Source organism: Eurosta solidaginis, chromosome 2, assembly GCF_040869045.1.
Source record: "Eurosta solidaginis isolate ZX-2024a chromosome 2, ASM4086904v1, whole genome shotgun sequence".
Classification (NCBI taxonomy): Eukaryota; Metazoa; Arthropoda; class Insecta; order Diptera; family Tephritidae; genus Eurosta; species Eurosta solidaginis.
This window is the reverse complement of record NC_090320.1, coordinates 106,534,091-106,547,001: the sequence shown is the minus strand read 5'-3', so window position 1 is coordinate 106,547,001 and position 12,911 is coordinate 106,534,091. Positions and strand designations below refer to the sequence as shown.

At 42.6% G+C, this 12,911-nt stretch overlaps 1 protein-coding gene across 4 annotated transcripts in view; it reads left to right on the top strand.

Moving 5' to 3' along the window:
* The window catches only part of eIF4A (eukaryotic translation initiation factor 4A), a 149,593-nt gene that overhangs the window by 79,146 nt on the left and 57,536 nt on the right, over positions 1 to 12,911 (top strand). For all 4 annotated transcript variants that reach the window (XM_067766074.1, XM_067766072.1, XM_067766071.1 and 1 more), the window contains exon 3: positions 1,764 to 2,377. In XM_067766074.1, coding sequence (XP_067622175.1) covers positions 1,764 to 2,377 — 614 coding nt within the window. The remainder of the gene's footprint in view (positions 1 to 1,763; positions 2,378 to 12,911) is intronic.

The following is a 12,911-nucleotide window of genomic DNA, read 5'->3' as shown; positions in this document are numbered from 1 at the left end:
TCCAGTGAGTAGTCTTTAGGCTTGGCGACCAACATCGGGGGCGCGTAGCATGCAATCGGCTGGTAATTTGCTTTGTAATTGGTAATGAGCGTTTCTTTATCTTTTCCCCAAGTACTGCCAGCAAGAGATTTGAGGATTTTATTACGGCTCTGGATTTTCGGTACAATTGCGGCTGCATGCTACCCAAAATGTAGATCCTGATCAAACGTCACACCCAAGATTTTGGGGTGTAACACAGTCGGTAGCGCTCGCGATTTTTTTCGCATCCGACAGCACATTATCGCCAAAGGCGATGGAAATTTTGTCATTGTGAGGAGCACATCTATAACAACAACAACAACATCCCAGGGTTTCGTTCAAGAATCTAAATTTTTCATGTTCAGAGCTCAGACTCCAACAAACCGACAGATAATTTGAGTAATGTCACTTAATAGATTATTAACGTTTAGCATTCGGTAATCTGGGAAAAAGAACGGACTAGAAACTAAAGCATTGTCATTAAACTCAATGTCAGACCTGATGAAATAATCGAGAAGACTAGGACAGCAACAAATAAGAGCCGCAATTGTTCCGAGAATTCAGAGCCGTAACAAAATCCTCAAATCCCTTGCTGGCAGTACCTGGGGAAAAGATAAACAAACGCTCATGACTACATACAAAGCAATTAGCCAGCCGATTAGGTGCTACGCGTCACCCATATGGTCGCCAAGCCTAAAAATTACCCACTGGAAGAAACTACAGGCCTGCCAAAATACTGCTTTCAGAATCGCCACGGGCTGTCTTCTTATGTCCCCGGAACACCATCTGCATAATGAGGCGAGAATACTCCCCATCAGGGAGAGAAATGAGATGCTGACCAAACAGTTCCTGTTGAATACCCAGAAACCTGGGCATCCCAACAGACATCTGATTGACGAGCCAGCACCGCCTAGGGGTTTAAGGAGTCATCTCCGTAAGCATTTTGAGGAAATACGGCACCTGAGAACCCAGCCGTACGAAGCGAAAAAACACAAGCAGGTCCTTGGTGAACTCCACAAACAGGCGTCGGACCTTTATGCCGGGAATTGCCTGGTAAATCCAGTACTCAAAGTAAAGTTTCCAAAACTTGCGGAAGAGGAACGCATACTCCCCAGGGAAACGCGTGTCACTCTGGCTCAACTTCGTTCTGGATACTGTAACAGGTTAAACTCTTACCTATCCAGAATCAACCCCCACATACAAAATGTATGCCCCGCTTGCAATGTGTCCCCACATGACACCAACCATCTTTTTGATTGTAATGTGGAACCAACGCCTCTAACACCCCTTTCCCTATGGTCCACCTCTGTTGAAACAGCAAGTTTCCTTGGACTCCCGTTAGAGGATATTGATGACAGTTTGTGATCGGTCGCGTCTGTTAGGTGGGGCGAAGCACTGCTACAACAACAACAACAACTAGGACAGCAATTTTGCCCGAACTTTGTGGGAACAGACATGTTAAATACACCAAGACCAACACGGAAATATCATGCCAATTAGAAATGCCATACATTTTATTTTTTCGCAAAAGTCGAATTTGAATAAACTGGTTTTTATAAGTGCTCAAATGTAAGCAAAAGTAGCGTTGCACAAATCGAAAAATTGAGTTGATTCAAAAGTTGGCTGTCTATCAACTTTTTTGAATGCCATTATCGCACCCCCGTTTACGCCATTAAATTTCATGAAATTGATTGGGAAAACGATCAGTGTAAACATCTTTTAACGGAAATTTTTTCTCTTTCAAGGAACCGGAAAAACTGCTACCTTCTCTATTGCTATATTGCAACAAATTGATACGTCCATACGGGATTGCCAAGCGTTAATATTGGCTCCAACTAGAGAGCTAGCAACTCAAATTCAGCGCGTTGTTATGGCACTTGGTGAATACATGAAGGTCCATTCACATGCTTGCATCGGTGGAACAAATGTGCGTGAGGATGCACGAAATTTGGAGTCTGGATGTCATGTTGTTGTTGGCACGCCTGGTCGTGTTTATGACATGATTAACCGTAAAGTGCTTCGCACTAATAACATAAAGCTATTCGTTTTGGATGAAGCTGATGAAATGTTGTCCCGCGGGTTCAAAGATCAAATTCAGGATGTTTTCAAAATGCTCCCACCTGACGTACAGGTCATTTTGTTATCTGCTACTATGCCACCCGATGTTCTTGAAGTCAGTCGTTGCTTTATGCGTGATCCAGTGAGCATTTTAGTAAAGAAAGAAGAGCTTACATTGGAAGGTATAAAGCAATTTTATGTCAATGTAAAGCAAGAAAACTGGAAACTGGGCACTTTGTGCGATTTGTATGATACACTCTCAATTACCCAATCTGTTATATTTTGTAACACAAGGCGTAAGGTAACTATGATTTTTCATAAAATTAATTATGTTAAGATGTAGATTGTGTTCGAGCTACTGTATCAGTGCTAATTTTTATCACAGTAATAAGGCATTAAGTTCTTTGACAAAGTTTGTGCAGCTGTGGCAACGTGGCTCGCAAAATAAAAATTGCGCTATTGCAGCACATTATTAGCTTCAGTTTAAGCAACATACTATCAATTAAGCTGTTATTTGGTGGCTCGAAAACACCCATGACTCGGGATTTTTCCCGACCAAGGACTGTCATTACAGTGTAACCCCATTTAATTCGTTATGTCCTTTCCCCAAATTGTCATCGGGCAGGTATCGAACCCAATCCGGGTCCGTCTACTGACCCCGGACCTGAGAAATGGTTTTGCTGCATCTGCCGGAAAATGATCTTTTTAGGACGTTCATACTCGTGTCAGTGTGTCTCGTGTAAGGGATGGTTGCATCGGACAGGTTGTTCTGGGCTAGATCCCAAAACTAGACGTCCACCTAACTTCTATAAATCTTTTGTGGCTCCTTGCTGTTCATGCCCTAGGACGTCCCGTAGTCTGCGCCTTAGCAGTCCCAGGGCCACAACAGCAGTCGCGTCCTAGCTTTCCACAACCCAGGCGTAGTCACCCGTCACTTACTCCCAGAGTGATGACGTCTCTCCCTATGCACTTCAGAATTCTGCAGTTAAACTGTAATGGATTAACTGGAAAGATCACGGAGATAGTCGATTTCATGAAGCGGAACAACATCCGCATTGCTGCGATTCCAGAGACTAAACTTTTAGCAAGATCTGCACTGCAGACCGCTTTGCTGCTCTCCCTATCCCGACTGACGCTGGCCAAGGAGAGCGTGCTTTCCGCAAGGTCATTGAATCCACCTCGGCTAGTTTCAATCCCGCCGGTAGAATTCCCGAAATTCGGCCTCATTTTTCGGCGGAGGCCGCAAACTTAGCGAGAGAACGTGACCTTATAAGACAGCTCGATCGCGGCGACCCCCAAATAAGGGATATAAACCAACGCATCAGATTGCTTGTGGATGAGCACAAGCGGTTGTAACCTCTCTGTCGGTGTAGGTAAGCTTTGGTCCATCGTAAAGTCCCTATCGAATCCGTCTAAGCACAATGACAAAATTTCCATCGCCTTTGGTGATAAAGTGCTGTCGGATGCGAAAATATATAATGCATTCTCGGGGCGACAATGATAGACGGAGGGCCAACAGACGCGCACATAAACATAAATTCAGCGCGTCATGCTAAACCATCCAAAGCAGTGGGCCCAGACGGTATAGCCATGCCGATGCTTAAAAACCTAGGGAAAGAAGGTTTCAAATATTTAGCACATGTCTTCAACCTGTCTCTTTCCACCTTTGTCATTCCCGAAAAATGGAAAATGGCCAAGGTGTTCCCGCTTCTAAAGCCTGGGAAACCAGCTAACATAGGAGATTCATATCGCCCGATATCCTCTCGCCAGTAGCCAAGACGCTTGAAGCCATTTTGCTCCCCTACTTCAAAGCAAATTTGCAGCTAGCCTGTCATCAGCAGGGCTTTAGAAAAGTCCATAGCACCAGCACCGCGCTAAATGTCATTAGCACACAGATAAATTCCGGTTTAAATCAAAACCGCCACCATAGAACAGTACTCGTTGCGCTAGACCTATCAAAAGCTATTGATACGGTCAACAATGGCACGTTACTGCAAGACCTGGAAGGGTCTACCCTTCCCCCATGTCTTAAAAGGTGGACCGCAAATTATCTGGGTGGTCGGCAGGCATCGGTGCAATTTAGAAACGAATCATCTAAACCAAGAAGAATTAAACAAGGGGTGCCACAGGGTGGTGTCCTATCCTCACTTTTGTTTAACTTCTACATATCAAAGCTACCTTTGCCACCAGAAGGAGTTACTATCGTTTCCTACGCCGATGACTGCACAATAATGGCCAAAGGCCCAGGCCCACAGATCGATGAGCTTTGCAACAGAATAAACGGCTACCTCCATGATCTCTCCAGTTTTTTCGCCTCGCGAAACCTGACATTATCACCGACTAAATCCTCCGCGACCTCATTTACAACGTGGACGTCCCAAATGTCGACCATTTTGAACATCCACGTCGATGGCACTACGCTACCGACTGTCCTACACCCCAAAATCTTAGGTGTGAAGTTTGATCAGGATCAGTGTTGCCAGGTTAGCCTTTTCGAGGCTAGATTTAGCCTTTTTTTGCCTCTAGCCTCGAAATTTTGGGTTTAGCTTCGTGACTTTTTTCTAGCCTTTTTACTCCGAATGTATTTTTAAAAATTTCTAAAATAAAATAATTTCAGTAGTTCCTGTGAACACCTAATACCTAATAATATGAGTTCTCTACAAAAGATTAATTCTTTTTCTGCTGAAAATTCGTTGAAAATTTCAAAGCCAGATGTATTTTCTTACTTTGAAAAAGAGAAGTATAGTTATTCTTCAAGTCAAATAGCATTAATAGAGCTGCAGTGGCGAAAACTTATAACTATACAATGGAAAAATGTACACTCCACCATGGAATTTTGGTCGGAATTCCGAGAATATAAAAATGCATTAAAGGAACCTCCTTTTTTAGAACTTGTCGAATTCATATTTAGTTTTAATATTACCACTCAGTAACGCGGAGGGTGAAAGAATTTTTAGTGGCATGAAAATTCTGAAAACTAAATTAAGGAACAAACTAAAAATTAAAATGCTTAATGCGCTGCTTAATATTAGATGCTCGTTAAAACGCTTATCTAAATGTTGTAATGACTTTGAAATTACCGATGATCTCATATCTATGGTAAATAGCCAAACTTTATACCCAGACTTAAGCTCTTCTGATTCTTCAGACGGGGAATATATATATAAATAATTAGTTTGTAATATTTTTTTTATGTATATACACATATGCAATCATTTAAAGTAATTCCATGCGCTAGTCAAGGAAAATGTGCCTGATATGTTTTGAAACAGGAAGCTATGCTTAAGTTATGTTTATAAGTTTTTATTTAAAAATGTGTAAACTAAAATATAAAAAAATTTAATGAATTAACCAAAAATTTCTGGCCTTTTTTAGCTTCTTTCTTTTCTAAATTTAGCCTTTTCTAACCTTTTTTTTTTGCCAATCTAGCTACTTTTTTTTGCATCACCTGGCAACACTGATCAGGATATACATTTTGGTTAGCATGCAGCCGCAATTGTACCAAAAATCCAGAGCCGTAATAAAATCCTCAAATCTCTTGCTGGCAGTACTTGGGGGAAAAGATAAAGAAACGCTCATTACCACTTACAAAGCAATTGGCCAGCCGATTGCATGCTACGCGTCCCCGATATGGTCGCCCAGCCTAAAGACCACTCACTGGAAGAAGGTACAGGCCTGCCAAAATACTGCCCTCAGAACCGCTGCGGGTTGTCTTATGTCCCCAGAACACCATCTACATAATGAGGCGAGAATACTCCCCATCAGGGAGAGAAATGAGATGCTAACCAGGGCATCCCAACAGACATCTAACTGATGAGCCAACACCGCCCAGGGGCTTAAGGAGTCATCTCCGTAAGCATTATGAGGAAATGCGGCACCTGAGAACTTAGCCGTATGAAGCCAAAAAACACAAGCACCCAACTCCACAAACAGGCGTCAGACCTTTATGCCAGGAATTGCCCGGTGAATCCAATACTCAAAGAACAGTACCCAAAACTTGCAGAGGAGGAACGCATACTCCCCAGGGAAACGCGAGTCACTCTAGCTCAACGTCGATCTGGATACTGTAACAGGTTAAATTCTTACCTATCCAGAATCAACCCCGACATACAAAATGTATGCCCCGCTTGCAATGTGTCCCCACATGACACCGACCATCTCTTTAATTGTAATGTGGAATCAACGCTTCTAACACCCTTCTTATTATGTTCCACCCCTGTTGAAACTGCAAGTTTCATTGTACTTCCGCTAGAGGACATTGATGACAATTTGTGATTCGCTTCTATGTACCGGAGCGACTCGTGATTTTTCCCGACCAAAGACGGTCATTTCAGTGTAACCCCATTTAATTTGTTGCGTCCCTCCCACAAATTTTCATCCTCCCAGCAGCTCCTTGCAGCGGGACTGTTCCATATTCTCTTGCTCCGGGAAGGTATCGAACCCAATCCGGGTCCGTCTCCTGACCCCGGTCCTGAGAAATGGTTTTGCTGCATCTGCCGGAAAATAATCTTTTTAGGACGGTCATACTCTTGTCAGTGTGTCTCGTGTAAGGGATGGTTGCATCGGACAGGTTGTTCTGGGCTTGATCCCGAAACCAGACGTCCACGTAACTTCTATAAATCTTTTGTGGCTCCTTGCTGTTCACGCCCTAGGACGTCCCGTAGTCTGCACCTTAGCTCAGTGCAACGCAGACATTTAGTGCCCTGTAACCCAATGTAAAGAAAATTTGCTCGAAGTTTGGGGGACTTGTAAAAATTCTAATAAATTCAAATTTTGTGCGAAATGTATAACACGTAATAGCGCGAAACTACAATAAGCAAAAGACAATAATAGCGCTGCCAACCAGCTGAAAATATTAAGGTGACCAGAAGTTGTACGTGTTTTTGTCTCGCTCCGAAGTTTTTGCTTTTTCTCATTTTTTATATTATCATATTTTTATCTTTGCTGTGTGTTGTTGCAATGGATGATTTTTGTGGTAAATGCAATAAAATGCTTAAATCGGAATCATCGTCAATTCCGTGCAATGGTTGGTGCAAAAAAATCTTCCATCGCTCGTGTTGTGTAAACATTGCTACCTACGATCTAAATATGCTTAAAGATAATCGCCATTTACTGTACCTATGTGATCAGTGTGTTGACATGCCTACAATGCTTGCTACAGCTTTGGACACAATGCTTCTGAATCGAAAATTCGGATTTGATTTAGTTACAAAAGCTTTCGAGAATAAACTTGATGCTTTATCGAAGCAGATTGCAGTATTGGGTGGCCAGCTAAATGCTTTACAATCGTCCAATAACAATAACAATGAGGGTGCTGCTGAACTTGTGCCATTTGATACAAGCAATGACAACAACAAAGGCAATGCTCCGGTTAGTGTTAGCGTTAGTGCAACGGAGAAAAAGAGCAAAAAATGTAAGAAAAATCTTAACTACAAAGATAAAACCGTTGTATCAGCGACTGATCTCAGTTCACTTATGTCAGCTTTTGTTAGTGCTGGTACCTTAAATGCAAACTACCACCAAAAATGCTGCTGACTGCCGTTTGTCATCGAATTCTGATCTTATTACTTTTTCGCCCTTGCCTGTGGCTGATAATCATAATTCCAACAATGCTGCTGCAGCTTCGCTCACCGTTACCAATACTGTTCTTCAACTTGCTACTAATAACAAAGGCAATGCTCTCTCTTGCACCCACACTATGGATATATATGGATGCTGCTTCCGCTGGTAATGCCACTAACACTATTACTACTGCAATTTCTTCTGAGATTGCTGCTGCTGATGCTAACTCTGCTGTTTCTAATCTCAAGCCCACTGACGCCGCTGGCCCTGCTATAAATGTCAATAACAATCACAGTATTTTCACATCTGTGCGCCATAACAATAGGGGCACCATTGTTTACGGCTGCAATGGGAGCACTGAGCTGGAAGCCGTAGTTAATACGAAGTGGCTTCACATATCATCGTTCAAGCCAACTGTATCTGAGGGCAGTGTTATCGATTTTGTTTCCAAGCACGCAGGTATTTATCCTAAACATCTTTCATGCCGAAAGATCATCAAAAATGGTATCCCGCTGGATAGTCTACAGAGCGTAAACTTTAAGCTTGGTGTTGTTACTGCCTATTATGAATACCTTCTAGATGTATGGCCTTCCGGCGTTAATATTCGGCCCTTTCGATTCATGCAACGCCAAATCAATGACATCTAGCGCTTACAATAATATTATAATTGCTGAAAGTTCATATATTCCAAATTCCTATGTACCGCCTACTGAATGTTTTGGAGCTGGTACCGCTTCCCTGGACGGTAGCCAGAAACATCTAATAATCTACTACCAAAATGTCTCCGGTATGCGCACTCATTCTTCAATATTAGTTCGCATGCCGACTACGATATTTTTGCTCTAACCGAGACCTGGCTCAATCCTGAATTTCTGGATGGCGAGTTCTTCGACTCAAATTTGTACAACGTTTATCGTAAGGATCGTGATTTTTCCAAAACTGGTCTCTCCAGGTTGGAGGGGTTTTAATTGCTATTCGCCGTCATCTCCAATCATCGCTTATTGAGTTATCCTAGGTGTCACTTTTGGATCAACTTTGTGTCTCTGTTCGTGGCTGTTCCGAAATGTTCATTTGCGTTTCATACACCTTACCTTCTAGTATGTAATTTCTCTACAAGTCAAATGTTGACAACGTTATAGACCTTGTTCGTAATCATGATGGTAGTAACTTCTGTATACTTGGCGACTTCAATCTACCTCATATTGAGTGGTCCTATGCTAACGATAGCTACATTTTAGTCCCTAAAAATGTAAACAGTACTGCTGAGATGTACCTCATTGATAATTTTTTAAGTGTCAATCTTTCCCAGAAAAACAGCCTCACAAATCAGTTATCGAGAACTCTGGACCTTGTCTTCGTTAATGATAATGTCAACTGTACTCTTAGTGAATGTCTTGACCCGCTGTCTTGCGCATGTTTGCATCACATCCCGCTAATCCTGGACATGGAATTTTATACCTTTTGTGGTATCCGTCCATATGACGATGCCCATAGTTTTTCATTTTGACGCGGAAACTTCGATATGATCTTTCAAGTTTCGTCCATTGACTGGGATACTCTTTTTCTGGGAAATGATCTTTCTAGTTGTTTCAACATTTTTAATACTGTTATTAATCAAATTTGTATTGACAGTATACCTCGAAAAAAAGTGCGTTGTTACAAGATTCCGTGGTATACCAGAAAGCTGAAGCGGCTAAAGGATTTGAGAAATAGATTCTTCAAAAAATTCAAACTCACTAAGTCCTTGGTCTATAGATCTAAGTTCCTTCATTATTCTAAAAAATTTAAAGTGTTGGTCAAAAGACTCCATAGGAATTTTGTTCGTAACTTTGAGCTTGGTACTAAAGATAATCCTAAGACGTTTTTGAATTACGTAAAAACCAAAAAGCTATGCTCTAGTATTCCGGCATCAGTTTTCTATAATACTGAACATGCCTCTTCACCTGCTGAAGCGGCTAATCTTTTTGCAGATTTTTTCCGCTCCAACTTTGTTGCGCAAATGGAAGTTCGGCCGGAGGCCCCCGTTTGGGCTGACTCTTCTATCAACTTTGGCGCTTTGACTTTATCCCTTAAATATGTTGTGGAAGGAATCCAAAACATAAAATCATTCACTTTTACCGATATCGAAGGCCTATCGTCTTATCTTTTTAAAAATTGTTTGGCATTGGCGATCCCACTCCTTATTTTTAACAAATCTCTCGAGTGTGGTGAATTTATCGATGCATGGAAGATAACTTTCATTAGCCCAGTTTTCAAGAGCGGTAAAAATAACGTCGCCAATTATAGACCCATAGCAAAGTTGTCGACTATTTCTAAACTTTTTGAATATATTGTGAAACAAAAAGTGTATTTTGCGGTAAAACGTCTAATCTGCAACAATCAGCATGGTTTCATGTCCGGTAGATCCACTGTGACAAATTTAGCAATTTTTTCTGACTTTAAAAATCGTTTACAAGTCGATACTGTATACACTGATTTCTCAAAAGCGTTTGATAAAGTTAGCCACGCAATCCGAATTTCTAAATTGCTTTCTTTGGGTTTCCACTCAACATTTCTTTCTTGGATAAGGTCATATCCTCAACAGCGTAGTTGTGTTGTAATTGACAATACTTACTCTAACTCTTTTATTGCCACCCCCGGCGTGCCGCAAGGTAATATTTTGGGGCCGCTGCTTTTTGTAATCTTTATAAATGATATTTAGGCCTGCTTTCAGCACTCTAACTTTCTTTTGTATGCTGATGATTTAAAGGTTTTTGGAACCATTTCGAATGCCTCTGACGCGGAAAGGATTCAATCTGATCTCGACAATGTCGCTGTGTGGTGTAATACCAATAATCTACCGCTAATTGTTGGTAAATGCTTTCATGTTACCTTCTCCAAAACTTGCGATAATCTCTCCATCTCTTATTTTATTGGAGGCACCCGCCTCTCAACCCTTAATGAGATAAAAGACTTCGTGGTAGTATTCCACTCGAAATTTTCTTTCACTACTCACTTTTTTTTTTTTATATTTTATACTTTAAAATTGTTCACTGCGCTTGTTCGCTCTAAGCTTGAATATGCTTGCTTTATTTGGAGGCCATATCACGAGTGCCATATTAAGAGGCTCGAACGTGTACAAAAGACTTTTGTTCGTTTCGCATTGCGATCGTTGAATTTCTCTGATCCGATTCCCTCGTATGAAGACAGGTGTGCACTTATTAGCCTACGGTCTCTTCAATGTAGAAGAACCATCATCTCTCTTACTTTTGTCTATGACATTATTCGCGGGGCAGTTGATGCACCTTGCCTCCTCGCGAGTATTTGTTTTTGTATCCCGAGTAGGCCGCTTCGTGCCAAAGTTACGTTTTATACGGACAATGCCAGGACCCTCTATGCCTCTAATGCACCTTTTTTCAGAGCCATGACCGAGTTTAATCTATTCTCAAATTCTTTAACCATCGATTTTTCTTTGCCAAAGCACACTTTGAAATCAATACTCAGTGATATTTGTTTTGTGTAATCTGTAGTTTTATTACAATACAAGTAGTTTGTAATTATCTTAGTTTATCATTAGCTAAGCTAAAATCTGCTATATAGTCTGTAAGGCAGAAACACCATAGACTGTAAATAAATAAATATCTTTCGGTGTACAAAAAAAATATATGTTTGCGACATCCGCCCAATGCAGCTTCTGCCATGGACGGTGCCATTTTCCTAGATGTTCTGGTCTCCGCGACGGCAACCCCCCGACGGGTTTCATTGCGCCATGTTGCCAGGCCGCATACCCAAATACACCGGGTACCCCAATGCTTACCCAAGGACGTCCAGTCCCAGGGCCACAACAGCAGTTGCATCCTAGCCTTCCACAGCCCAGGCGTAGTCAGCCGTCACTTACCCCCAGAGTGGCGGCATCTCCCCTTATGCACTTCAGAATTCTACAGTTAAACTGTAATGGATTAACTGGGAAGATCACGGAGATAGTCGATTTCATGAAGCGGCACAACATCCGTATTGCTGCGATTCAAGAGACTAAACTCACAGCAGGATCTGCTCTGCAGACCTGTTCTGGGTATAATGTCCAGGTCAGGCGATGCAAACCTAAAAATCATCAACATCTACATCCCTCCTGCACCTGTTGTCCCAGTGGATACCGCCCTAATATCAGCGCCTTACTCACTGGCAACAATCGCATTATCTTAGGCGATTTCAATGCCCATCACGATCTAAGGCATTCAAACTTGCGGGCGGACAGTAGGGGTGAGATGTTGGCGGATCAAATAGAAGAAACGACGTTCTGCACAATAAACGGAGACGCCCCCACACGTATGGTAGGAAGCTGTCACAGTTCACGGGATATTTCAATCGTGAGCGCAGAACTCGTAAACTGCGTCAACTGGCAGCCGATGGTAACATTGGCCTCCGTCCACCTGCCTATACTTATTTCGCTCGAGCGTACCGCCGACTTCATCGTCACAGAAAAACGCACTTTCTTAAACTTTAAAAAAGGAAAGTGGGACGAATACAAATCCTTTACAGACAACCACTTTGTTGCCCTCCCTATCCCGACTGACGCCCGCCAAGGGGAGCGTGCTTTCCGCAAGGTCATAGAATCCGCCTCGGCTCGTTTGTTGTTGGGGTCACACTGACACAAATGACAGTCCTTGGTCGGGAAAAATCCCGAGTCGCTCCGGTACATAGAACCGACTGCCTTGGGAAGCGCCTCGGCTCGTTTCATTCCCGCCGGTAGAATTCCCGAAATTCGGGCCCACTTCCCGGCGGAGGCCGGCAATTTAGCGAGAGAACGTGACCTTATAAGACATCTCGATCACGGCGACCCCCAAATAAGGGATATAAACCAACGCATCAGATTGCTTGTGGATGAACACAAGCGGGCGAAATGGGAGGACCACCTAAGCGGTTTAACCTCTGCCGGTGTAGGTAAACTTTGGTCCACCGTAAAGTCCCTACCGAATCCGCCTAAGTACAATGACAAAGTTTCCATAGCCTTTGTCGATAAAGTGCTGTCGGATGCGAAAAAATGCGCGAGCGCTTTCTGCCGACAATATATAATGCATTCTACGGTCGACAAAGATAGACGGAGGGCCAACAGACACGCACATAAACATAAATTCTCTTGCTCCGGGAAGGTATCGAATGTCCCGAAATTACCTCGACGATATGCCGGACGGATCCCGAACACTACCCACAAATGATCCCGGAAGGGTCCCAAAATGATACCGAAATAGTCCCGTAAGAGTCCCGATATGACCCCGACGGGATGCCGGACGGAT